Source organism: Tetranychus urticae, chromosome 1, assembly GCF_039701765.1.
Source record: "Tetranychus urticae isolate SD_2017Ah chromosome 1, NJAU_TeUrti_SD_1.0, whole genome shotgun sequence".
NCBI classification, from domain to species: domain Eukaryota; kingdom Metazoa; phylum Arthropoda; class Arachnida; order Trombidiformes; family Tetranychidae; genus Tetranychus; species Tetranychus urticae.
In genome coordinates this window covers 5,502,362-5,526,975 of record NC_142958.1, presented here as the reverse complement: position 1 = coordinate 5,526,975, position 24,614 = coordinate 5,502,362, and the positions used below count along the sequence as shown (strand labels likewise).

Genomic DNA, 24,614 nt, shown 5'->3' with positions numbered 1-24,614 from the left:
ACAAATCGTTAAAACCAAAAGCAGAAAGAAAGGTTCATAAGCTAATACATGGATATAACTTATATGTTACCTTATTGGCGTATAATATATTTAAATATATTTTACTTTTATTCTTCTTCTTCTTTTGCTTCCATTTAACTTGTATACAGTTTGAACTGTATTATTTTGGGATTGAAACTCCCTGAGTGGAAAAAGTCTATCCGTATTCAGGACTTATCTCTCTTTCCATTCTTCTCTTTAATACAGTCTAAATAATAATGGGCATAATAATATAACCATAATCATAAAGGCTGAAAAACAGTCAAGACCGTTTTTTTTTGTTGTGTTGTTGTCACTGTGCTTTGACTGCATTTCTCACCGCAACATAACCACCTCACTTTTATGTTCATTTGTGTCTACCTAATCAACATCATTTTCATCTTCCTCATTATTGTCCTGATACAATTTCATTGATAGGAGGAGGGTTTAGGTTAGAGGGTTGGCATCGTAAGTTAGGCAAGGTCTTTGCGTCTTTCTGTGTGTTTGTGTCTGCGTATTGCTAGTAATAACGTTTATGTTGTGATTTCTTTCTAATATCAATTGTGACTATTGACATTTTGCTTTGTCAAACTTGACGAAAGGAAGATGAAAAGACTTTTGACTATCTTGGAAGTGAAAAAAAGATTTAACTTAAGAAGGAGGATGGAATGGGGTAAAAAGTGCTTTACAATCGCCGTTTTCCCTTTGCCTTTATATATTTTGATTCTTGATGTATTAATATTAACATAAGCATCATTATCGTCATCTTGTGATAAATTGATTTTCAACAATTAAACTAATTTTCTACTTCTTTCGTTTGTAACAGCGACAATGGCACAACGACAATAATACCAAAATCGGCCCAACTTGATGTACACTTGAAGGACTTGGAAGTTTCCTTTGAATTTGCATCCATAACTAACTCCGGCTTGGACAAGAATCGATTCCAGTTGCTGTTTAATCAAGAGGTGAATCCTGCTTCAAATGACCTGAAAAAACGGAAAACAGAGTTAAAATTATTCATATAATAATATGCTTTAAAGCATAATATAGACAATTAGTTGAATCAGGATCAAGGATCAAGAGAGTCAAATGTTTCTTAAAATTATGGATTTGAATAACACCTAATTGGGATACTCGACTGTATTTTATTTAATATATTGGATAATTTGCAACTTTATTGTAACAAATTATAAAAGCATAATTTGCGGCTTGTTGAACATTAAAATGCTCAATTGAGTTGAAAAAAATTTTCTAAATAAATATTATAACATTATAATATGTTATCTGTATGTACTTGATAGTTGAAGCACCTTAAAAATGTCTATAGAAAGGAGCATCGACTACAAAAAAAATTGTCGTCATGTTGAGTGAATACATGAATGAACAGATAAGATGATTACATTGGCCTAAATTTTCATTTGTGTTTGGTTAGTTCAACAGGTAAAATTGAGCAAAATAATGTTTAACCATAAAGCCAACATGATTTGCAAATTAGTGAAGCGTAATTGATTCACGATTGATTATTATTGTTATGGTTATGATTATTATTATTGTAAGAAATGTCATATGGCTTTGTCCTTTTCAATACTGGTTGGAGCCTGCAAAAGAAAAGAATGAGAAGAGAAAAAAAAGAGAAATATTAGAAGATGGAGAATAAAAAGAATACGTTTAAACCTATTGTTAACTTAAAATGAACACCGAATGATTGCCGTTTTGACATTTCATCTGATCTCCATCACATGCACCAATTCAAAGGATATTTATCATTATCAAATATCAGTCTGATTCATCGGCTTTACGATCAATCCTTTTCAATATTTCTCTCTTTAACCCTTATTTAGATTGGATTAGCATTTTTGTCCATTTTTTCATTGAAAATCAAGTTTATAACAAAATGTTCAATATGAACTTTACGCTTTTTCACTGTCAATCTTTTAGTACCGATGGCGTCAAGCTTATAATGAAAACAATAGCTGGATGTCCTTCTTTTACTAACAAGATGTTGTGAAGCGTCAGAATCTCGAACAAGCTGGACTCTTCCACCAAAGCGCAACTGAATCTTGGATCCTTTAATTTTGAAGAAGCGTTTTGTTCTCAGAGCACAAGCACGGTCCATCAATGTTTTAGAAGGGTCATAAAGCCTATAAAATAAAGTAAGAATCTTCGTCCATTCCAATTAAATCTCCAGGTTTCAAATATTCAGGTTCAACCAAACGACAGAGAGAATATGCGTCTGATAAATGTAAAATTTTTGAAAAAATAGAAATGAATTAGGAATATAATCAAGCTATGAATAGATTGAATGAATTTACCTGTTTTGTTGATATTTTTATCCCAGCAGTGCTTTTGTGCTGTAAGTCTAGCTCAACGCCTCTCCCGTCCTCTTCCTGTTGCTATTCGGAATCCGAAAGTAATGGCTCTGGAAACCATATAATTCCATTGGTGATTGGAGTTCATGGCAATCTTCATAACTTGGCTCCTCATAATTTCCTTGTTTAACAAGCGCGTTCGTCCAATAATATCATCATTTAACCTCTTTTCACTGACCATCAAGAGAGAAAGAATAAAAAATTAAAATTAGTGAAAAATAACATTAAGATTTGTTTTCATTTAAATTATTTTGAAATTACAAGTGCTTCGTCATTCTAGCTATGAAAAGATAAATTTGTCAGCAGCAAAAAGCAGACAATAAGAAATGAGAGTCAGAAATAATTTAGGTGACAAAAACCAATCAAAACTTACTTCAAGATCTTCCATTGTTGTATCAGTGTCGGCCATGATTAAGAAAATTAAAGGATGATTAACTAATTGGAAAAAATGTATCAAAAACAAAATTAAATTTGAGAAAATGCTCGAATAATTGCAACTGGTTGTAATCCAAAGCCATCCTCTATTTTCATCAACATCAACGTTACAATCAATGTCATTATTATTATCTTCTTGGGTTGACAGTCTTTCTTTGCTACAATATGCTTCTTAAGCCTTTAATTGTGGTTAATACGTGATTAACTGTAATTAAGTGAGACCATGGATCATATTTAGTGAAACCAAGGGAATTAAAATTTAAAATTGTATTGAATAGTGCATAATACACTAGTCAATAAGTAGTCAATACAAAAGAGAAAAAGTAGACAAAAAAAAAGGATTGAAAGCAAAGGGCATAAGTGAAAATGTAGACTCATTTTCTTGTCAAATTTTTGCAAAGTTCATTTTTTGGATAATTCAAAGATCGGATTAGACTAAAATCTTATGGAAATGTCAGCTCCACTTTTCTGAAGTAGTGTAAAGTTGAACAAATTTCATTCAGATCAACGAACAATAGACATCATCATTCTAATTATCTACCAGTAGTTTCATTATTATCAATAGACAATTGTTAAGGTTATTTACAGTTTCATTTCTTTGACTCTTTCATCATTATGGATTTTAGGCTCAACATTATCCTGTTCCTTGATTAGTTTGGGTCAACAATAAATCAACTACTCACCCACTAACCATTTTCGCCTAAGAAATGTATCGCAGTCTTCGGGTATCTGCTTATCTTGGTCCATAAACTCAAAACCAAAAGGCTGCTCTTACAAGTTGGAGATTAAGAAGCATGAAAAAAAGGAATAAGTTAAAATTTTAAAAAATTTAATCAAATATGATGTTGATTTATGATTAATGCTTACCAAGTAACAGTTCTTGACCACCTAAAAGTTAAAAAACACTCACAATTTGAATAGAGTTGACTTTAAACCGTTGACTTTTGATCCTGGTTATTCAAAGAAAGAGAGAGTGAGAGAAGACAGTAAAACATAAACAATGCATATTATGCGAAATTTGAAGACAGTGAGAAAATATTTATACCAATTAGCCAATCAAACCCTTTTGCTGTCTTTTTTTATTTCTTTCTTTCTTTGACTTTGTTTATTTTCTAATTGCTGCTTGAATAAATATTATAATTATAATAAGTACATCGTCTTATCTTTGTTACTGTTTGTTGTCTCGTCAGTCAGTTAACAACCGCCATGTTTTATTTTGACTTCTTGCAATGTTTTTGGTAGAGACATTTTTGTTGGCCGATGATGAATCGTTAAATGGTCAGTTGAGTTGTTTAAGAGACAATTGACTGACTCTTTGTTTCAACCATCTTTTTATTGTGTTTCAGTCCTCATGCATTTTATATTTCTTACTTTTCGCTTTATCTTTTATTCAATTTCAACCTCCGTTCATAGCCACAGAATGGCTGATTGCTGCTGATCATTTTCTATACTTAAAGTGGTCCATTGCTGATCTGATTACTCATGTTTTTCAGCAATAAACCCTTGTGTCATTTAAAAGGTGCCATCATCAACTTAATCATCAAAATAAACAAAGAAATTATTGTTTTCTTCAAACCTTTCTTTTAAATCTTGTACGCTGATCTTTAAAATGATGTAATATGAAAAATTCCTTCATCTGTTGACATAAATTTTATTAGTCGACAGTTGTTTTTTTTCTATTGTTAGATCTCCATCTGAAAGTATCATTTTTATCAAGTTTAAAAATTGACATCGAAGGATACCTGCTGAAATCTGTTCAACTTGGATTAGATCTGATTAAATATTTCATATTATGGTCTACTGCTTAACATAAAATGGTTAATCTATCATGTAAGTCATTTTTATAGCTAATTTTTTGATATTTTGAAAAAGCTATTCATTAACATTTTTCGAATTTTTTCTCACACTTAGCTTCTCAAGCCACATCGCTTTCTGAATTCATAGCGTCAACTCATCAAGACTCAGTTGCTATTAGTTCTTTCTCCTGTGCAAATTATTTTTATTCTTGTGATTATTCAATGGATAGTATTTGTGATCTAATAATGAATCCTGACGGTCAAGACTCAAATCCTTTCATGTTTCAATTGAGTTCTTCTACTTTTTTATCTCAAGCTTCATCGCCATCACCAATCGATCATGTTCGAGTTGAATTAATTGGTCAGCCTGATGAATTTCCTCCCTTTTCAGGAAATAGTGCCCTCTTTGAAGAATTTAATGATGTTAATCTAACACCTGCCTTTTCTGTTGAAGACGAAGGTGATGATACCAGTGAAAATGCCAAAGAAAATATTTCCGCTCATGGACTTCTGATGACTTGTTTGAATCAGCTCTCAAAAGATGGTGATTTTAGACGTTCCCAGTCCTTGTCTCTCTCTCAAAGATCTCAAAATCAAAATTCACAAAGATCTCAAGATAATATTTTTCAATTAAAATCATTGGACAACTCAAAGAATCAAAGTTTTGATAATTTTTCTCAGCCACAAGCGTTTTCTAGTTCCTATGGATCATCCCATGGTTCAATCGGTGGATTTAATGAATCTCAAAACTTACCTGCCTCTCAACCCTCAACTAGTCAGGAAGGCTCTTGTTGCAAGAAACATTTGAAATACTTCCAGAAACCGGCCAAAAGTGGCAAAAAGCAAATAATTGAGGATTGTATCATTGATATTCATGCTTTATATTCTTCGACCCACAATGGATATCTGAAACCACCTTTTTCACATAACATGCTATGTGCCTTAGCTATCTGTAGTGTTCCTACTCGTCAACAAGAAGTATCTGAAGTTTATAGATTTTTAATGTAAGTGTTTTTTTTGTGTTTCACCATTTTTTTCAGTTTAAAAATTCTGATTAATTTTTATCAACAGGGCTTGTTTTCCTTACTTCAAAATTGCTGGTCAACATTGGAAAAATTCCTTAAGACACAGTCTGGCTACCTGTGATTGGTTCGCTAAATCAGATAGCCCAAGAACTGCCAAGAAAGGGTATAAATACACCATAAGATTGAGTAAAAAGAATTGCTTAAAGTGCGAAATCAAGAAACAATGCGTATTTGATTTGACAAAGCTTCATTATCGATTATCAGGCCCAAGTAAGTTTGATTTAAACAACATTCATCATAACTTTAAAATTAAATTGTTTCTCTTCTCTATTACAGCCGTTTGTGAATTTCTAATCAACATGGGTTTGATTTCATTGAGTCACGAAAAACTCGCCGAGCTTCGACAAAAGAATAGGGAATTCTATACTTCATTTCCCGATGGAATCAAAATTGAAAATCCTGAAGAATAATGGCTGCTGGAGCTTCATGAGTTTATATTCAATCATTCCTGTTTCAATTTTTAATATCCTTAAAAATTCTAATATTCTTCTATTAACAATTTTCCTGGTAGATACTAAAAAGCTATCTATCTATATTTTCTGACCTTTTTTGGATAATTACCGAATTTCCCGACAGTGCATTTATTTCAAAACGCTATGATAGCTTGTTTTTTTATTCACGATTCCGACTCTAATTGAATTATTGCTGTCAATTGGAAGAGACATCATATTTGATCATTCACACAGATTTATGATTTTACGTTCCGAACATAAATTTTTTATGCACATATATACTTATTCTTATTGTATCTACCTGTTATATTGTAATCAAAACAAAATTAAATTTCATCTGTTTTGATTTATAATTTGATTTAATTTCATTTTTTTATTTTCCAAATTTGTTACTAATTTTATATAATCTCCTGAAAACAAAATAGCATAAAAAAGGTTCAAGGAACAATGAAAATACTAGACAATCATTATAAACAAGGAGTTTTAATGAAACCATTCTAAATCATTTACAATGACTTTTAAATTGAATATATAATTAGGCGTAATAGTTGAGATTTGTCTTCTTTTTAGCCTGTACTTCCAAAATAGCGTCCATAAAATCTTCATGGATTACTATAGATGCATTACGACGTAAAGCAATCATACCAGCCTCAACGCAAACTGCTTTACACTGGGCACCATTAAAATCGTCCGTACAGCGGGCTAATTCTTCAAAATTAACTTCATGATGAACATTCATTCGCCTGGAATGAATTTGCATTATGCGAGATCGAGCCTCCTCATTGGGATGAGGGAATTCGATTTTTCTATCCAAACGACCGGATCGAAGTAAGGCTGGATCAAGAATGTCTACTCTGTTTGTAGCAGCTATAACTTTAATATCAGATTGAGAACTAAATCCGTCAAGCTGGTTAAGTAGTTCCAACATAGTTCGCTGCACTTCACGATCACCAGCTTTTTCACTGTCAAATCTCTTGGTACCAATAGCGTCAAGCTCATCTATGAAAATAATAGCTGGAGCTTTCTCTTTAGCTAAAGCGAAAGCATCTCGAACAAGCTTGGCTCCATCACCAATGAACATCTGAACTAATTGTGGACCCGCCAGTTTAAGGAAAGTTGATTTTGTTTGTGCTGCACAAGCACGAGCCATTAAAGTTTTACCAGTACCGGGAGGACCGTAAAGTAAAACACCTTTAGGTGGCTGGATACCGATGTTCTCGAATTTTTCTTTGTGAGTCATTGGCAAGACAACAGCTTCGATAAGTTCTTGGATTTGTTTATCTAAACCTCCGATATCATTATATTGTTCTGTTGGACGTTCATCGACCTCCATAGCCTTAACCCTCGAGTCGTATCTAGATAGGATTGAAGTAAAGTTGAATTAAAATCTAATGAAAATAAAATATTTAACATGAGGATCAAAGTTTACTTACTCAGCTGGTAAAGTCTCTAAAACCAGATAAGAATCTTTGTTCACTCCAACTAAATCTCCGGGTTTTAATTTTTCAGGTTCAACCAAACCAATGACAGGAAGAAAATAAGTCTGTTAAAGGTCAGATTTGTGAAAAATGGTTAGTAAAATTAGAGGTACAGGAGAAACAAATCAAATAGTATGAAATTGGATTGAATGAATTTACTTGTCTTGTCGATGTTTTTATCACAGCAGATTTGCCTTTCCTTTGAGAGTCTAGATCAATATGTCCTCCGTCTTCTTCCTGTTGCTCTTCAGAATCCAAAAGTTCGATAACACTGGAAACTAAATAAGGCAATGTTTTGTTCACCTTAATTTTTTCAGTGTTTTCTTTGATTTTCTCCTTTTGTGATTGAAGTTCATGGCTGATCCTCATAACTTCACTCCTCATAATTTTGATTTCATTGTCTAACAAACGAGTTCGACTAATAATATCATCATTTGACATCTTCATGACATCTTCTCCGACCATCTGAGAATCAAGATAAAAAGAATAAAAATGACAATTAGTAATAAGTAACAATAAGATTTGTTTTCATTTGAATTATTTTGAAATTACAAGAAGTGCTTTGTCATTCATGTTATAAAGGGATACATTTGTCAGCAGCAAAAAGCAGAACATAAGAAATAAAGAGCCAGAAATAATTTGGTGACAAAAAAACAATCAAAACTTACTTCAAGATCTTCCATTTTTGCATCAGTGTCGGCCATGATTAAGAAAATTAAAGGATGATTAACTAATTGAAAAAATGTATTAAATAACAAAATTAAATTTGGGAAAATGCTCAAATGATTGCAACTGGTTGCTAACAAGAGCCATCTATTTTTCATTTAGGTAACTAGCTCAGTGGCGCTAAAAGCTACTTCAATAGAAGTCAAGACGAGAAATAATTGAGTTACAAATTCTAAATTTAATCGAATAATTTTATTTTATGATCTATTTCAACACTAATCATCTTATTTATAATTTATAGACCTGTTAGTCTTAAATACCCTCAGATCTATCAAGACATCGTGTCCATTCTGGTTTGATGACATACACCAATATTCATTTAAAAGATGGAAATCATGTTTGTTAACAAAAAATTCATCCGTTATTCATGTTGCCGTTGACTGTCTCCACAAATAAATATGGCATTTGTGGGCGTTTAAAGGATAATTTTTTATGGTGAAGAAGTGGGTGTTCAAATATTTGATCTGCAATTAAAATAACCTGAAATTGAATCGCAGCCTGATTCTTATTCGTGATTAAGAGCAGAAACTGGAGGAAAAAAACCAACCTGGTTACTTTGACAAAAGAAAATAATCTCACTTGATGTAAAAACGTGTAAGAATTGAAAAAAATTACTCATCAACGATTACTTTCATTATCTAATTGGCAAATTTTCAATTATACCAACCTGATGGACATTGAACTCACTTGTACTTTCCAATTTGACTGTTATGGCTCAAGACTTCTAGACTTGGTTGTATAATCTTTAATTCAAGAAAGCTCAGTTGCTCAATTCCAACATCTTCAAGCCCTTTGATCATTCAATTAATGTGGTTCAGTTAATTGATTGATTAGCTTTAGATACATTGATTATCATACTTCTCCTTTTGGCTTTCATGTATCATGTTTCACCAGTTATTTGCGTAAATAGCGATTACTTCACTTTCTGTCTTGGTACGGAGGCTTTTATGCTAAGATAATCAGGCAATGAATTTATTTTCCGTTTTCCTGAATCTTCCAACCTGAGAAAGCCAAGCAAATGCAAGTGTAGCCTCCAAGACTCATCTTTGATGATTAAAGATCAATTTTTTGAAATACTAGGAAGTTATCAGTCAAGTAACAGGTAAAATCTTTGATTTCAGCCTGAGCTGTAATTTAAATCTGAATTCTTTGAGATTACCAATCCTATTATAAAGAATTACATTGATCTTTGGTTAACATCACTAATTGTTATGTAAACATAACCTAGCAAATTGCTAGCAAAAACGAAAGTCTATTTAACCTGTAAACTGTGAATAATGGGAAAAAGTGAAGTGTTTTACAAGATAAGGAATGTATGAAATAATAAAAGCGAAAAATTTCATCATGTATTGCTTTTAGTGTAAGTGCCTTAAAAGAGGAATGTGTTTTCGCGTGTGATTATACAATGAAAAACATTATTAACCAACAATTAACCAATTCCCTTCCAAATAGAATGAACTCAGTCCAGGTTAATTTAACACCGCCTTGATGGTTACTAAACGATAGCTTGATGTGAATCTAAACGTGTATGCAAAAAAAAGCTTTTGTTGAATTGTAAGTCCAAATGGTTGATTCTTGTATCAATGAAAATGAATTAAACAACGAGCCAAAAAAAATTCAACCTACTCATTTAGCAGATCAGTGCTGGTTGATTTGTTGTGAACCTTTTGTTTCGAATGTTCAATCAACTTTATTTCATCTTCACTTCTCTCTTTTATATCATACTCAATAATAGATTAACTCCTGCATCTCAAGTTGACTGATTTTGGCATCTAATTATCAACATTTCAACTGACCAGATAAATATGTTTTTAAACAATACATCATCACTGTTCAACTGTAACAAGATGGAAATGGCCTCAGCGGAGAAGCAAACTGTTGGACGAATGACAAGGTTGAGAGAAACTGAACTAATTGAGAATATCATTGAAGATTATTAATGACAATTGACTGTATTGACATCAACATAGTGCTATCAGATTGAACCCGATTCGATATGATAAAGTTGGCAGGAAAGGTGTAAGTTGTGAAGACAAATGTGAAGTGATTTTTGTTGTAAGATATTTAGTTAATCATTGAACATTTTTCTTCTCTTCTCCAGTTTGTTAATAATGTCAACAACGTTTGGATTAATAGTGTTACTTTTCATGTTCAAAAAAAGGAGTAAAGATGATCCATTGAAGTGAGCTACAAAAAGGAACCAGTCTCTGATATCAGATAACGTGAAGAAAAATATTGTAACCAGAAAAAAGTGGAGCTTAACCAATCTATTTACAAATTTGCAAATCAGATCAGAAGAAACTCAAGATGATGATGAGAACGTCATTAGGGAAGGAAGTCTAAGGAAGAAGATCGAGAGGGTTAGAAGGAAATACTCTCAATGAATATATAAAAAGGAAAAGAAGGTTGAAATAAAAGCTGTTACAAGTTGGAAATGGTGAAGCTTTTTTTTCTCCTTTATCCCATCTTTATTGAACTGATTCCAAAAGCTGGTAATAATAGTAAAGTTACCCTCAAATTGATTACATTATTAAAGACGTCAACCAAGAGTGTAGAGAAAGAGAAAGAGCGACTTCAATTGGAAACTGGAACCAGTGATAGGAATAAATCTTTTCCTAATTTGTTTCATTGAATGTGAAATTAGTTTGGAAAATAATTGTTCCGAGTGAGACCAAATTAGTCATCAACAAGTCAAATGTCAAAAACCAAGTAGACCTTGAAAATTGGGTAATTGCTGTCAATTGCTCTTGGTGTCACTATTGTAAGTGAAATAATTGAATCAGGATTACAAGAGAAACCAACGATACATTTCAATCAGTCTTTCATGTTGATATAATCATTTTCTTTCGCCAGCCAAATCTTTACAATGAATAATCGTTCGGATATTGCTACAATCAACCAAATTGTTATTTCCAATCCACAAGATCATAGTTGTTTCCCAGCAATCAAATGTTGCTCAAGCTAGTCAATGGTTGAGGCCCAAAATAGTAGCATTCCTGGTTAACCATCATATATTGAACTGGAGAAAGCTTATTCTTATAATCATTTGTATCATTTCTCGTCATCACAATGTCAATCCAATTGATAAGTGATAATTAACAGTTGATTTATCTGCAAAATAAACAAGAAGAGTACATATTTGAACATTATTTACCAACGATTAACGGTTATGCATCAGTTTTACTTTTCTTCAAACACATATGCAATTTAAGGTCAAAGTTGAAATAATTAGAAATCAAAATAAGGAGAGAAAACTTTACCAAAATGCTGATAATAATAGTAATAATAATGGTAATTATTTGATTATTATCAGTATCAACCTTTTAACACTCATTTACTTTGCTACTTCATCTCCACAAATGTTAATAATGTAATTAATTAACTACTTTTATGATAATGATAGTTGAAATAGCAATAAATTGTGTTATTAGAGAAACCCAGAAAATTTATAAAATATATTCAATTGTAGACAATTTTCAAACGTGATTAGCTCAATGGTCAGTTAATGGTAAGAGGTTTCTTATGATTGTGATGTTTCATTAACATTTGTAGTTTGAATAATCAGACAGCTTAAAAAGGTTTGATTTTCAATAAATGCTTTTGTAAAAATATTAAGGTCATACAATTAAAAATTTTGTGAAACCTGATTGTTGTGTTGAGGGCAGTTTTAACATTATTATGTTAGATGATAAGTTTGCTGGTTGATTATCAAAAAATTATTGAGGCCAAACTTTTTTACTGTTTACCCATAAAAGGACCTGTAAAAGGAGATAGTAATAAGATATTAATAAGATGAATTAAGTATTGGACAAGTGGTACTTTTACACTCGCTTACCTGAATGTTACTCGGGTTAACCCGGGTTGAATGTAGTAAATGATAATGAACGCTAATTATCAGCTCATATATGGATTTGATGAGGAACAAAAAAAGAGAATGAAAAAGAGGAGAAAATAAAAGTAAATAAAATTCACGAAAAAAGAGGCTAATTTGTATAATCAAATTAATCCTGCTGGTTATTTCCTGGGTTATGTTGATTTAGAGGTGTTTTAAGTAACCTTCAAATATAGTAAAAAAATGATTAAAAAATGGAGTAAGTAGTAAACTAAGGGAATGGTTAATTAATAACAACAATTTAAATTAACACGTTAAACAATAATAAAAGTCAATCACCAAATTGCTATCTACAGATAGGGAAAAGTTGAATCAATGTTGAAAAAGATAAACAAAGATCAGTGAATCCAAAAAATGGATCAGATAAATTGGATCAAGATCAATTAAACGCATTGTCTTATTTGCTGATTGGTTAATAAGTGAAAAGATAAGTGTTAATTTTAAGAGCAATTTTCAAACAGTCAAATATTAACGGTTTTTTGTTAATTTCAATTGTGACAAATCATAGATCAAAGTGACCAAGATGGATATAAACTGGTTAGATGTAAGTAAATGAGAGATGATAAAATTTTGGTTAATTAATAAAATTCAATGAGATAATGAAAGGTTAATTCTTAACCTTGATTGCTTTTGTTTTAAGTTTTGTATGTTACCATATGAAGGAAAAAGTCGAAGTTGCGATGATGATGATAATGTTGATTGTGAAGAGCGCCCAAAGGTAAATTCAAGATGAAGTCAAGAATGAAAAAAAGTGTATTCAGAAGATTAAGTATGATGATTTAGCGAAACAGAAAGGGAGACTGGCGAAAGAGGGTGAGCAAGATAAGGGAGCGAGTAGGAAAAAAAAGTTGGTAAGCAACTTGTTGATCATTCTGAATCGTTTCATCCTGGTGCTGTGATTATGTTGATTGTACTGTAATGTTAGTGATTTAGTGATGTTAATAGCTACATGTTTGTGATAAAAAGAAGAGAAAAAACCTTGTCTGTTCAAATCTTCTCTCCATGCTTTTGTTTTTTCTTTTTTCTTCTTCACTCGCTATTTCTCATGTTGTTTATTATTCCATCTTCATGTTCAACTGTTTCTTCTATTTATCACATTAATTATTGATTTCTGGATCTTATTATTACTATCATTATCATCATCAACAAAACAACAATAATAATAATAACAAACAACAACATCTACATCAGGTTTATGCCTTTTTGATTTAAAGTTTAACCATTGTTAACCATTGTATGTTACCACCAGTGTAATAAGCAATTAAATACAACCATCATCAACATCAACAACATTATAATTGTTTAGCCTAGATAAAAATCTTCTACCTAAAGTTAATAATTAAAACCACTTAAATCACTTCAATTCCATCGTTAACTTGATCTACTGTTTTACATTCATTCTCATTGTACTGCAATCTACTTTTTATTGGTATCCACTTCAAACGGACTTGCCAAATTACCTTACCTCAAGAGTAGCGGTTCTGTGCTTGTCTGGGTGTCTTTTTTTCCCTGAGACATTATCAAAAACATCATCATTATTATAATCACTTTAAATCAACATTACTCTAGTCAACGTATTTTTCCCTAAAGGTTTTTTTTAAACTCTGCATCATACGTTACTAAGCTGCTGTTGTAATTTTATGTCTGTTTGAAAAGACACCAAATGACAAAGGCATATTACAACTTGTTTTATCGTTTAATTTGTCACATTATGTTAACTTTTCTTCTTGCACCTGATGTTCATCTGATTGCTGCTCTTTCAAATAGGGATTAATCTGTGTCAATCATTCGTCCCACCTCAATTGTTACTAATGTGCATTCCATGGCCTTTCCATGGTTCACATGGTTAACCTGGATTACAGTGATTATTCAACTTGCTTTTCCTCTTGTTCAATCAACTCAATCTTCTCTGGTTACCGGAGAATGTCTCTATCAAGAATGCGCTGTTAATCCATTAGCAGAGTGTTATTTTTCATCTGATCTCTTAATCGATTGTGAAACTCGTGAAGCTTGTCAACGGGTTATTGTCTACAAAGTTATACCGGAAAGTCCTTTAAAGGAAAACCTGTCCATTACACTGCACAGTTATTCACTGAGACCAAACACCTCCATAGACTTAACTCTAGATGTCTCTTATATGATAGGATCTCATCTTAAATCGGTTGCGCTGCAATCTTTTAAATGTCTATATTCACACGAAAATGGTACCTCTAGTGCCACCATGGTTGGCTACAATGATTCTCAAGTGTTGGGTGAAGTTTTATACACCGGCGAATCAATTCACTGTCAGTGGATAATTTCACCTGAAGGACCATTGTGGCCTATTCAATTGGATGGTCAACCTTTAAACCTTTATAACCATGTATTTGCCTGTAACCGGTTATCTGTTAATTCATCTTTAGTTTATGTTTTTACCCATGCACCTCCGCTTCATCGACTACGGTACATTACCGATACGCTTTATCCAAACAATAGATTACCTTTTAACCCTTGTGAACTAAGTCAATCTCCAAAAAAACAATGCTCTGGACAAACCATTATTGTACCAAGGCATGAAGATGAAACCTATCTGGAAGTCTATCTAATAGTTTTCGATCCCATTTCAGGGATTAATTTACAGTTAAAACATTCAGCGGATGAACAAAACATTGGTCTTCTTCGATGTCGCTTTGATTCAACTTTAAATCCTCGCTGTGTTGGAGCTTTAAATAATCCTGGTGACTTTGACGATTCCGATGTTTCATCATCATTATCCATTGAAGATTATCAACTTGGATCTGTGGAAGCATCTCCGTTATTCAACTCAACTGGACTACGAGCATTTTGGCGAGTCCCAGTCTCTTTTGCTCAGTTATGGAATTCTCAAGGCTCAGATGGCGTTGACTTTCTCTTGGATCTCACTATCACAATGGAATCTGGAGAAGTGCACAGTACACGTGGGACAATAAAGGTTAACTTATCCGCTGATTATCCGAGTCCCTTAGATTACAGGAAGTGTTTGAATTCAGATTCATCATCGACATCGTCACTATTCTTATCACATTCTAACTCATTGATTTGGTTCTTTTCAATGATGGTTCTGGCCCAGTTACTCCATTGATGAGGATAAAAGAACGAAGGAAATGAAGAGAATACTTATTTGTTGAGAGAGGGTGCAAAGAAATTACTCTTTGGTGATGAGATGATTTTGGTTGATTATTGCTTTTGAAAGGAGAGGAGAAAAAAATGTAAACAGAAGGAAAAAACAAGCAATTAAAGAAGCTTTCCAAGCTTCAAAAAAGGGAAACGAACCAAACAACTCATCCTTTCCTTCTCCTTAACAAAGTTTTTATTTATTTTTCAATGATAATGATGAGATATATCCTTGGTGCTAAGCTCTCAAAGTGACCTTATTTCAATACTTCCATGATCTCATTGTTCAAATTGTGTTTGGTTCTTGGATACAAGCTTTGAGCTGCCAAACTACAAGGTCTTTCTGGCTACTACCTAATTCTTTTCATCCTTTCACCATTATCATTGTTATTACCATGGCATCTTCATCTTCAGAAAAGATGTTCAACACTCTGAATTAAACAAATGACAACTTCCAACAGCTTGGACCAAGTATATAAATGCCATTTTTATTTCTTCGTCCAGTAATAAGTTATCTTCATCTCTTGGTTTTCCCTCAAATTTCCAAAATTCACAACCAGTAATACAAATAATAACGTTCAAGATGATTCTCTACCATTTTTCATCTTTATCATCTTTAGACCATCAACAACACTCTAGTCTCAAGACTTTTTTTTAATAGATATCATCACCATCATCAAAATTCAATGCATTGTCATCATTAACACCATAGTCGTCATCAAATTTAACAAGTTAATGACAACATCGAATGCGTGGAATAAAGCAATTCAACAGGACAATTGGGGTAAAGATTACAACGAAGACCTTTATGGGTACAAAAAGGGATCATTTATTGCCGCTGATAATTTAATATTACAAGTTAACGTTTCTAATGAGATTAAATAATGATAACTAGAAAGAAGGAGAAGGAAAAGCAGCATCAAGAGTTAAAAGGGAAAACATTGGATGGAAAAAAAGGTTTTGACTGAACCTGGAAAAGGATTTTGATCTCATCAAACAAGTTAACACTTGCATTGGTGACGGTTGAGCAAACTGAACTCCCATTTAATATCCAACGTTTAATCAACAAAACATCAAACTCAAGAGAAAGGGTCAAGTTTGATCATTCCTGTTAATAGCTAACAATTATTTGGCTTCAATTCCATCAGCCACCCGTCAATCTTTCCTCGTTTTTTCTCTCTCTCTCAGTCGATTTCAACTCGGATCACTTATCATTATCATTCTGACATTCGGAATATAATATGAATCAAACATCAACCCAAGTTAATGGTTAATTCAAAAGGTAAACAGCCATTTGGATTGGCAACCGATTAACTTGAAACCGTGAAACTTTAATTGTTATTAATAGTATGACAATCAAGCATCTGAGTCACCCTATCTCTATTTTTGATAACCGTTCATCACAATTCAGCTGATTCATCTTGATCATCATTATCATAATCATCATTGACTACAATAATACCAACAACATCGACAAGTATAAACAAATTGATCCACATTTCTTTGTCTTCTCTATTCCTAAATCAAAGTAACTAGCTAAACATTACACATTAATATTAATGACAATGATAATGTTTGTTAATTGTTCATCATTATACTCGTTACAAGAAGATGATTTTTATGTTTATCAAGCTTTATTGAAAAACGTTATGCTTTTACCAGGAAATTTTCAACTACAATATTTTTTACTGATTACCCTGTCCTTACCAGTTTTAAGAAATTAACTTGTTGATTGTGAATGTAAAACTGATTGTTTTTTTTGATTGTAAGTCTCAAAACTGACGATCACCTTTGCCTTAAATGAATTACATGAAAAAGAGTTATATTTTATACCAAAAGAAATAAATTATGTATAATCTTTATAAATGCTATTAATATTAATATCTTATAAATAGATTCAATTATATTCTTATAAATGTATTATAAAGCGTAAAAAGCATGATGAAAAAGATTAATTCACTTGTTAAATTTAAATCAATCAAAAAAGAAAAATTAAATTTGTCTTTAAAAATGAATTGTGATCAAATTGATTGGATTTTGATGAAAAGACTGCAGAACAATTGAATCAATTTCTCACATTTTTAAGCTTATTTATTGTTTAAGTTTGTTTGATCTGTTAATTTTGATCACAAATTAAACGTTCATTGTCTCTTTAACGAGTAAATCGGAAATTATAATGATGTCAACAATCATGGAAATAATGTTAATTACTGTAAGCTAATTGTTTCCCTTTTAGCGTTAATCATTATCAGATTTGAACTTTTTGTTTCCTTTTCTCATCGTTTTGTTTCTAGTTTAGGGTTAACCACTCAGTTGGGCTTAAATAAATACTAATTAATGTGGTTAAACAATTTAATGTTTACAATGGTAAAACATAACAATTAAAAGCATATTTTAATCTGTTTCATCTATTTCTAACCAGGAAAACGATAGGAAGTTGATTAAAAAGCTGGTTCCTTCATAGTATCAGAGTTTATTTACTTTAGATAACAAACCAATTATTATTAAAAAAACAAGATAATTACATTTTAAATTTGGCTCCAAAACTGAGGTTAACCTCTTGATTTAGGCCTTTAACAGTTTGTGTCACTGCCTTTGATTAAAAACACTTGTTAGATCTGAATGTTTATGATAAACTCATGTTGATTAATTAATCTACAAAAAGGTGTTTCTATTCAACTTGTGTTTAACATTGACAGCTCTTGTCCATCAGCATGTTGGATTTTTCTTTTCATGATGCATTGCATTATTATACATTTTGCTTTCAATTTTCAAGATTGAAAAGCAGTGATTATCATTAAGGCCATTATCAAGGTAATCATTAACATCTTTGGTTTACAATTGTGATAATTGAATTGTTTGTGCCTTCAGTTTACAGCAAAAGGAAATGAATCTCATTAGAAAATCTTTTCCACTTGGAAGACCACACTGGCCAATAGTTGTATTGATGATTTGAATGAATTGATAAACATGATTTAAGTAGCTATTCATTCATTATAATTTGTTTTGTGTTTCATGAAACAATCAAAGGTTACGTCATTTATCAATAAGGAGATAAATTAACTCAACTTTTGGTCTTGAACCTTGAAATTGTTTGAAAGGTTTGGAAAAATTGAAAACAAAAAGTCAATATCACTTGTTACATCAAAATATAATACTTTAATTTAAATGGTTTCAATCAATTGCCATTAAATTGTGTCCTTTGTTCCGTGGAAAATAAACTTGAAAATTGGTAAGTTAATTTCTTAATTTTATCCGCCAATAAAGCATGGGTTCATTCGATAACTCAGGAAAAATCCTCTCTTAACTTCTTTTCCGTCACTAACAAACCTCGCAAAGATGGGGCCAGTGCTATTATCTGTTAGATAAAATGAAAAGAAAATATTGTTTAGTCCTTTACAGTTTCAAAGGTAAGACTGGATAAAAGTTGAGAATTGTGAATGTCCATGCAGATATGATCGAAGAACTATTCAACAAATTATGGCAAACTTGTAAGCAACAATTTAGTAAGTAAGCAGCTTAATACCGATTAAAATTTGTACCAATCAATTGATAAATTATGTTTACTAACCTGTTACTTCAGTATCCCCGGAGGGATTATTAGAGAAAACATTAGCATTAAGTCTTCCACCACAAAATCTTATACCACCAAGCATTAAATAATCCGAGGGACATTTAACAATACCGGCTCCAGGAGCTTCAGATGTTTTAGATTCTGGTTGAATTTCAAAGTAACGGAAGACAGAGCCAGGCCTTTGAGGCTTGGTGATCTCTGGTTCTTCATCTGGATCACGTTCAGAAGGAACGGAATAAGTCATTGTACAAAATCCTGGTTCTTTGCGAAAACAAATAGTATAATCCAGATTATTGAAATAAGTGTTTCCATCATTATAAAGGTCAAAATTTAACGACATTATACGACCAACAACATCATAATGATACTGTAAACAATGAGCAGGGGCTAAAATACAGGCAAAGAAAAATTTGATAAATGAAATTAGCATAAACATAAAACGAATCAAATTTAATGGTTTACCGAATGTAAAATGTGAAAGCTGTTAAAGCAAATTATTCACTGAATGTGTGTTTAATGTAAGGTTAGATTTTACTTAAGGCAAGAAAAGGGCCAATTTCAAGATTATTACACAATTTATATTTAGTGTTGATTTGTTTCAACGAACCATTAAATCAATAATAAATGTTTACAATATAAAATAACTAACCTCTATACGGAGAGTGACATTGTATTTGGGTAACTCTGACATCAAATTGTCTACTCCGGTGGCCAGTTGTAATGAAATTTAAACTCACAGGCCCTGAAGTACCAGCAACATCAATATATACTAAACGAAAGGGCAAGAAATATTTATAATAATCATTAGACGAATATAATTAAACAGATAAGTTATTAATCAATATTAAAAACGAAAAGTTGACTTACTATGTTGGCCAGAGTTAACCCCACACATTGGAGGAATAACATCATTTTGGATTTGTCCGTTAACAACAAATCTATCCTTATCGCATTCACCTTGCGTTGGTTGGGCTAAACTGAAGATTAAAAAGTCTAACCTAAGTTGACAAATATCTGGTTTAAGGTTACTAATCTGGGCTGAACAAGGCCGAGAATCGGTATAAGGCGATGGAGCATTTGGATTGCGAAAATAAGTACCATTGTAAAGGATTGATCCACCACATGTTACTTGAACTTTGATGTCACAGTAAAAAGGCAGAGAAAAAAAGTGGGAAATTGAAACAAAAGCATATTTAGGAAAAGTGGTTTGGTTATAAAAGGGTGTTTATTAAAATTGTATAATTATTACAATCATGTAAATATACTAATTAACACGTGCCAAGTCTCATGTGAATTTCACACGCATGATAATTAAAATAAATGATCATCACAGTGTTTTGAACTTAATAAACTTTCCCTCGATGTTTCTCAATGTTTTTGTTTTTTAATCGTTGTAGAGGTAAAAATGGTGACTGGGAATTGAACAGTAAATTGTTTTGATGAGATCGACATTGTTGTAGTTAAAAATGAATTATAATTTTTGGCTAAAAAGATAATTTGTAAATTGCAAACCAACAATAAACCCAATCAAGCTAACTGGAAAATAATTTCAACTCATTTCACCCTTTTTGTGGACTGGACTCTACCTTTTCAATCAACTGCTACTGTTCAAGTGTAAATTGATTTTTCCGTTTTACCCTCATCATGATTTGTTGTTAAGTTCAATTTTTTTATTTGTTTCCAGCCTTTACATTTAATCAGTTTGCCAGTTTCACCTTTTTTTTCATCATACTTTGATTTATTATGGTAACCGTTAAAAACAGTAGTCGAGATTGAAATGGCTTAAAAGAGAAGAGATAAATCATTTTCTCTTCTTTTGTTCATCTTTCAAGCTATTCTCATCATCAACATCATCATGTATATTTTAAAGGTAACTTTAAAATCTCTCTATAACCATTGATTAAAAAGGTTACCTTAAATGTACATTTGAAAGCAAAGAGTCAAGTGAAGTGGGGTCAACGTGAATAACAATGTGAACAATGCGAAAACAACAACGTGTCAATCATTCATTTTCTGTATTAACTAACCATAATAATGAGGCAAAAGTTGATTTAATCATGTTCATCTAATGTAATAGTTTAGCTGTTTAATTTTTGGTTCATAAGCAAAAGCAAATGATTGGAATGAAATAAGATATTTGATTCATCATCACTAATCACAACAACAACAAACAATAACAAAAAGATTGGCTATCAAGTTGAGTTGGTACAGATTTTAAAAAAGGTGTATCCAGGTCGATTGGTTACCGGTTAATAAGTCTTAGATGTATTCGTGATCAACAACGCTGATAATGTTGATGTTTTTTTCATGAAATAGAGATGATTTTTGAAAAGCTTTAGTGAGTGATTATTAAAGACGATGAAAACAGATCAACAAAAATGATGAATGTGAGTTAATAAAGTTACACGATGAAAAAAAGTGGTATTTTGAATGAGTATTAGTGAAAAAAGCAATCGTTTTTCAACCAAATTCAACAAGTTTAACTTGAAATTGTTTACGTGAATTTAAAGATAACCTGATACAGATTAGTATATTATTATTAATACGTGGACTACTTTTTTTGGCCTTTATAAAGCCTATCTATTGACAGTCTATCTACTGAACAAATCATCAACATCATTATTGATATCTGCTGAATCGTGTAACAATTAATTGAAATTCACAAAAAAACTGTCTTTGATAGGTTTGGTTACTGCAAACCAAGAATGATTAAAGATGTGATTTAACGATAGTCACGATAGTCATCATTGAGTATTAATATTACTCTGAATTTAACTTGAGTGATTGAAAGTAAAGAAGAGATTGAGAGGTTCTTTTCACAATATTCACAGTCATTAACATGATGAAGATGCATTATTTTGTGTATAATTAAGATGTTTCTTGAGCTTGATTGAGACTAGATAAATCACTAACCCCGAGAGGAAAAATTGGATCAATTTGGATTAAGAGAATTGTATTTTGTTTTTTGTTTACCTGAGTTTATTATGAGACTTGGCTACAGAGAAAGATTTTATGTTGATTTTGTTTTGTCACGATGAAATCAATTAGAATTAGAATTGGTATTAGTATGATGAAGGATGACAAACTCACGGAAACAACAAACACCAACGGGAATACCAGGATTGTAGCCTGAACCAAAACCTATCCCACTATTGTCGGGTCTTTGGTTACCACCAGAGCCACTGATTGGTGTAGCATAACAATTTCCTAATGCTCGACCACCTCGACGTCGACATTCAAATGAATTTGGTACACAAATACCAGTTCGATTGCCATCGCCAGTTGGACAGTCAGAGACGGAGTTTGGGAAGAATGGATAAGCCGGGTTCCTCATGTTGTGAGCACCAAGACCAAAGGGTAAAGGAAAAGGTAATGAAAGGCCATTTCCACCACCGCCACCAACACCACCACCGACTCCTGGACCACCAAAAAGATTCCAAAGAGCTTTAGAAATTTAGAATAATCAAATAACCCAAAGTGTTTCAGAGAAATGGTCAACAATTAGAAAATTACTTTGTAATTTTGAAATTGAGAAGCAAATTAATACTTTGAATTTAACATACTTCTTTTTCCTCGATCACTGGAATTGCCAATATACACAATCATACACAATACAAGAGTAACAATTTGAATTTTGGAGAGTCGAGAAAGCATTGCTTAGTTGATAAAGAGATAGATTTATTGGACAGAGAAGTTAAATCAGGGATGATGGAAAGACAGATGGAGATGAAATGTGATTTACAAATTAAAATGGTATTTCTTCTCGTCAAAATAGTAATTAACAAAAATGAGAGGACAATTGAAATTTGAAAACCCATTTTTACATCAGTTTTTACAAATGAACATGAATAGTGGTGTCAAGGTATAAAGAAGTGAATGGTGAAAGATGTGAAATGAGCCATAACATGATTAATTTCCGTTGAGCTTATGAATTTGAAGATGATGATGTTGATGATGATGACAAAGGTGACATAATAGCTAACAGTTTGGGTTTTAAAGTAAGATATCTATGAATACACCCATTTTTGATTTGTTGATGTATTTAAATAAGTAGTCGATTAAATAAACAATAATTTTCCATTCAACAGTAAAAAAAGGTCACTTCCTAGAAATGTAATCATGGATGATTCCCGTCAAATAGATAATAGCCGGATGAGTCAATATTCATAGAATGGATTGGTAATGATAAAGTATTCAATTGATTGAATAGGCAAACAAATTCAACTTGTTTAGTGTTGAAATTGAGTATTATGGTAATAACTATCATTTTATTTGTTTGGCAATATATGCACGGATTGTGTCATTCTTCAGTGTCCTTCAATAAACTGGTCCTTCATCCAAATTGTCATCAGAGTTGTCTTCAAGGAAACCTTCTCCATTATCGAAGTAATTTCGAGCATAATCAGTGTCCTGGAATAGATGAATATTTAAAAAACATTTAGTGGTTGAAATTTATCAAATTAGTTGAGTTCACATTTAATGTTACTTACTTCTTCGATTTCTTCTTCATCTTTTTCACCCTCGTCTGAATCGATTTCACCTTCTGGTTCACTTTCATCCTTTTCAGATTTCGGACTTTTTTCTCCCGTTTCTTCCAACTCTTCCATCTTTTTCAACAACTGATCTACATCATCAGGTCCCAGTGTTTTCACCAGTTTAGTTTTTCTAATCTTTTTAGTTGGCTTGAGTTCCTCCGGAAACAATCTCCAATCTGCAAAACAAAGGTGTAACATTTTATAAATCACTACTTCCATAATTTAGTGTGTGCAAAGATCGTGAAAAAAATTATATTCATCTTACCTAGAGAATCTAAGTCTGAACTTGTTGTCAGAGTGTTGGCAGCATCAAATTTGTCCGAGTATCTTTGAACCGTTGTTTTAACTTTAGGAGGAACTACGAAGTATTTTGATGATCTAAATGATGAAATCAATGACTGTTTTACATCATGCAAATAATTATAATTATCATTGTCACCAGGAATGATAGGCTCTGGCTTAACAGGTAGACTTGGATATAAAGGTGGAGGAGCGAGACTTGGAGCCGGTAATTGCTCTCCTTTACCAATACCTATGGATTCTAGGTTAAATGTAAAGCCTCGCCCTCCTCTGCCACGGCCACGGGACATTATCTAATCAAAAAAGTTCACATCAAAGTAAAAACCAAAAAATCAGGGAATAAGTCTAAGAGACTCCTTACTAAAAAACCAAATATGATGTAAACAGACAAAACGAGGGCTTCTTATGAAAAACATGTGTCTAAATGGGTTTTAACAAATGTTTATGTTGAAAGAAATATCGATTAATCGAACACTAAAATTTTACTATCGTAAACAATCACATTAAATACACGATGAATAAGCAATCAAAATGCCTTTAAATGACTGCTTGGTTTATTTAGCATCGCATATTAATTTGTATTTATTTAATCAATATCATTAAAATTGTTTCGTGATTAGTTTCTGAAGGAAATTACCAAGACCGCATCTTGGTTACCATCTCGCGCTAATTTCAATTGCGGCTAAGCGTATTACTCTTGATGGAATAGATTATTTCATTGATTGTATTGAATAACAATTAAAATTCATTGATTTGTTAACGGTTTAACCTTTTATAGCCAATGCCAATAGTCAACAATTTATCTGAAAAGTTCAACTG

The 24,614-nt window shown here is 32.0% G+C and overlaps 4 protein-coding genes and 3 long non-coding RNA genes across 13 annotated transcripts; 2 read left to right on the top strand and 5 right to left on the bottom strand.

Annotated features, from left to right (window-relative positions):
- Positions 1 to 645: 645 nt before the first annotated feature.
- On the bottom strand, positions 646 to 3,834 carry LOC107362656 (uncharacterized). Of its 4 annotated transcripts, XR_016200925.1 has the most exons (7): positions 3,693 to 3,828; positions 3,509 to 3,595; positions 2,764 to 2,825; positions 2,334 to 2,563; positions 2,018 to 2,254; positions 1,422 to 1,619; positions 646 to 1,007 (listed from the first exon to the last, which is right to left on the bottom strand). It is a non-coding gene; the product is annotated as an uncharacterized LOC107362656 (long non-coding RNA). The 4 variants fall into 4 exon arrangements; XR_016200923.1 differs by lacking the exon at positions 646 to 1,007 and having other exon boundaries at positions 1,114 to 1,619; positions 3,509 to 3,590; positions 3,693 to 3,834; XR_016200922.1 differs by lacking the exon at positions 646 to 1,007 and having other exon boundaries at positions 1,114 to 1,619.
- Positions 3,745 to 6,511, top strand: LOC107362655 (uncharacterized). Of its 2 annotated transcripts, XM_015929756.3 has the most exons (5): positions 3,944 to 4,103; positions 4,239 to 4,655; positions 4,737 to 5,625; positions 5,693 to 5,916; positions 5,983 to 6,511. In XM_015929756.3, the coding sequence occupies exons 2-5, from the start codon at positions 4,640 to 4,642 to the stop codon at positions 6,114 to 6,116; spliced, it is 1,263 nt and encodes a 420-aa protein (XP_015785242.1). In that variant the 5' UTR covers positions 3,944 to 4,103; positions 4,239 to 4,639; the 3' UTR covers positions 6,117 to 6,511. The 2 variants fall into 2 exon arrangements, with proteins under 2 accessions (XP_089126281.1, XP_015785242.1); XM_089270155.1 differs by having other exon boundaries at positions 3,745 to 4,655.
- Positions 6,512 to 6,625: 114 nt separating this feature from the next.
- On the bottom strand, positions 6,626 to 8,418 carry Rpt5 (26S proteasome regulatory subunit Rpt5). Its single transcript, XM_015929755.3, has 4 exons — positions 8,305 to 8,418; positions 7,796 to 8,101; positions 7,592 to 7,701; positions 6,626 to 7,513 (listed from the first exon to the last, which is right to left on the bottom strand). Exons 1-4 carry the CDS (start codon positions 8,338 to 8,340, stop codon positions 6,694 to 6,696), a joined length of 1,272 nt encoding a protein of 423 aa, XP_015785241.1. The 5' UTR covers positions 8,341 to 8,418; the 3' UTR covers positions 6,626 to 6,693.
- Positions 8,419 to 9,334: 916 nt separating this feature from the next.
- Positions 9,335 to 11,513, top strand: LOC107362628 (uncharacterized). The gene is made up of 3 exons (XR_003082318.2): positions 9,335 to 9,464; positions 10,098 to 10,381; positions 10,464 to 11,513. It is a non-coding gene; the product is annotated as an uncharacterized LOC107362628 (long non-coding RNA).
- Positions 10,744 to 12,584, bottom strand: LOC149094435 (uncharacterized). 2 transcript variants are annotated; one of them, XR_016200920.1, is made up of 3 exons: positions 12,198 to 12,584; positions 12,006 to 12,120; positions 10,744 to 11,473 (listed from the first exon to the last, which is right to left on the bottom strand). It is a non-coding gene; the product is annotated as an uncharacterized LOC149094435 (long non-coding RNA). The 2 variants fall into 2 exon arrangements; XR_016200921.1 differs by having other exon boundaries at positions 11,986 to 12,120; positions 12,198 to 12,580.
- Positions 12,585 to 17,839: 5,255 nt separating this feature from the next.
- On the bottom strand, positions 17,840 to 22,665 carry LOC107362752 (uncharacterized). 2 transcript variants are annotated; one of them, XM_015929878.3, is made up of 6 exons: positions 22,524 to 22,665; positions 22,051 to 22,404; positions 19,828 to 20,094; positions 19,610 to 19,729; positions 18,958 to 19,347; positions 17,840 to 18,744 (listed from the first exon to the last, which is right to left on the bottom strand). In XM_015929878.3, exons 1-6 carry the CDS (start codon positions 22,612 to 22,614, stop codon positions 18,638 to 18,640), a joined length of 1,329 nt encoding a protein of 442 aa, XP_015785364.1. In that variant the 5' UTR covers positions 22,615 to 22,665; the 3' UTR covers positions 17,840 to 18,637. The 2 variants fall into 2 exon arrangements, with proteins under 2 accessions (XP_015785364.1, XP_015785365.1); XM_015929879.3 differs by having other exon boundaries at positions 22,051 to 22,377.
- On the bottom strand, positions 22,618 to 24,187 carry Polr3G (RNA polymerase III subunit G). The gene is made up of 3 exons (XM_015929880.3): positions 23,761 to 24,187; positions 23,451 to 23,671; positions 22,618 to 23,370 (listed from the first exon to the last, which is right to left on the bottom strand). The coding sequence occupies exons 1-3, from the start codon at positions 24,083 to 24,085 to the stop codon at positions 23,278 to 23,280; spliced, it is 639 nt and encodes a 212-aa protein (XP_015785366.2). The 5' UTR covers positions 24,086 to 24,187; the 3' UTR covers positions 22,618 to 23,277.
- Between the last annotated feature and the right edge of the window lie 427 nt (positions 24,188 to 24,614).

Bases quoted from the DNA above. Each gene is read 5' to 3' on its own strand.
- LOC107362655 (XM_089270155.1), top strand. The intron at 5,626-5,692 runs GTAAGTGTTTTT...TTTTATCAACAG, and splicing joins GAAGTTTATAGATTTTTAAT to GGCTTGTTTTCCTTACTTCA. The intron at 5,917-5,982 runs GTAAGTTTGATT...TCTCTATTACAG, and splicing joins TTATCGATTATCAGGCCCAA to CCGTTTGTGAATTTCTAATC.
- Rpt5 (XM_015929755.3), bottom strand. From the start codon at position 8,340: ATGGCCGACACTGATGCAAAAATGGAAGATCTTGAA. The intron at 7,702-7,795 runs GTAAATTCATTC...GACCTTTAACAG, and splicing joins TAAAAACATCGACAAGACAA to ACTTATTTTCTTCCTGTCAT. The intron at 7,514-7,591 runs GTAAGTAAACTT...AATCCTATCTAG, and splicing joins TTAGAGACTTTACCAGCTGA to ATACGACTCGAGGGTTAAGG.
- LOC107362752 (XM_015929878.3), bottom strand. From the start codon at position 22,614: ATGCTTTCTCGACTCTCCAAAATTCAAATTGTTACTCTTGTATTGTGT. The intron at 22,405-22,523 runs GTATGTTAAATT...AAATTTCTAAAG, and splicing joins CAGTGATCGAGGAAAAAGAA to CTCTTTGGAATCTTTTTGGT. The intron at 19,730-19,827 runs GTAAGTCAACTT...CCTTTCGTTTAG, and splicing joins GGTTAACTCTGGCCAACATA to TATATATTGATGTTGCTGGT.
- Polr3G (XM_015929880.3), bottom strand. From the start codon at position 24,085: ATGTCCCGTGGCCGTGGCAGAGGAGGGCGAGGCTTTACATTTAACCTA. The intron at 23,672-23,760 runs GTAAGATGAATA...TTTGTTTTGCAG, and splicing joins TTCAGACTTAGATTCTCTAG to ATTGGAGATTGTTTCCGGAG. The intron at 23,371-23,450 runs GTAAGTAACATT...CATCTATTCCAG, and splicing joins ATGAAGAAGAAATCGAAGAA to GACACTGATTATGCTCGAAA.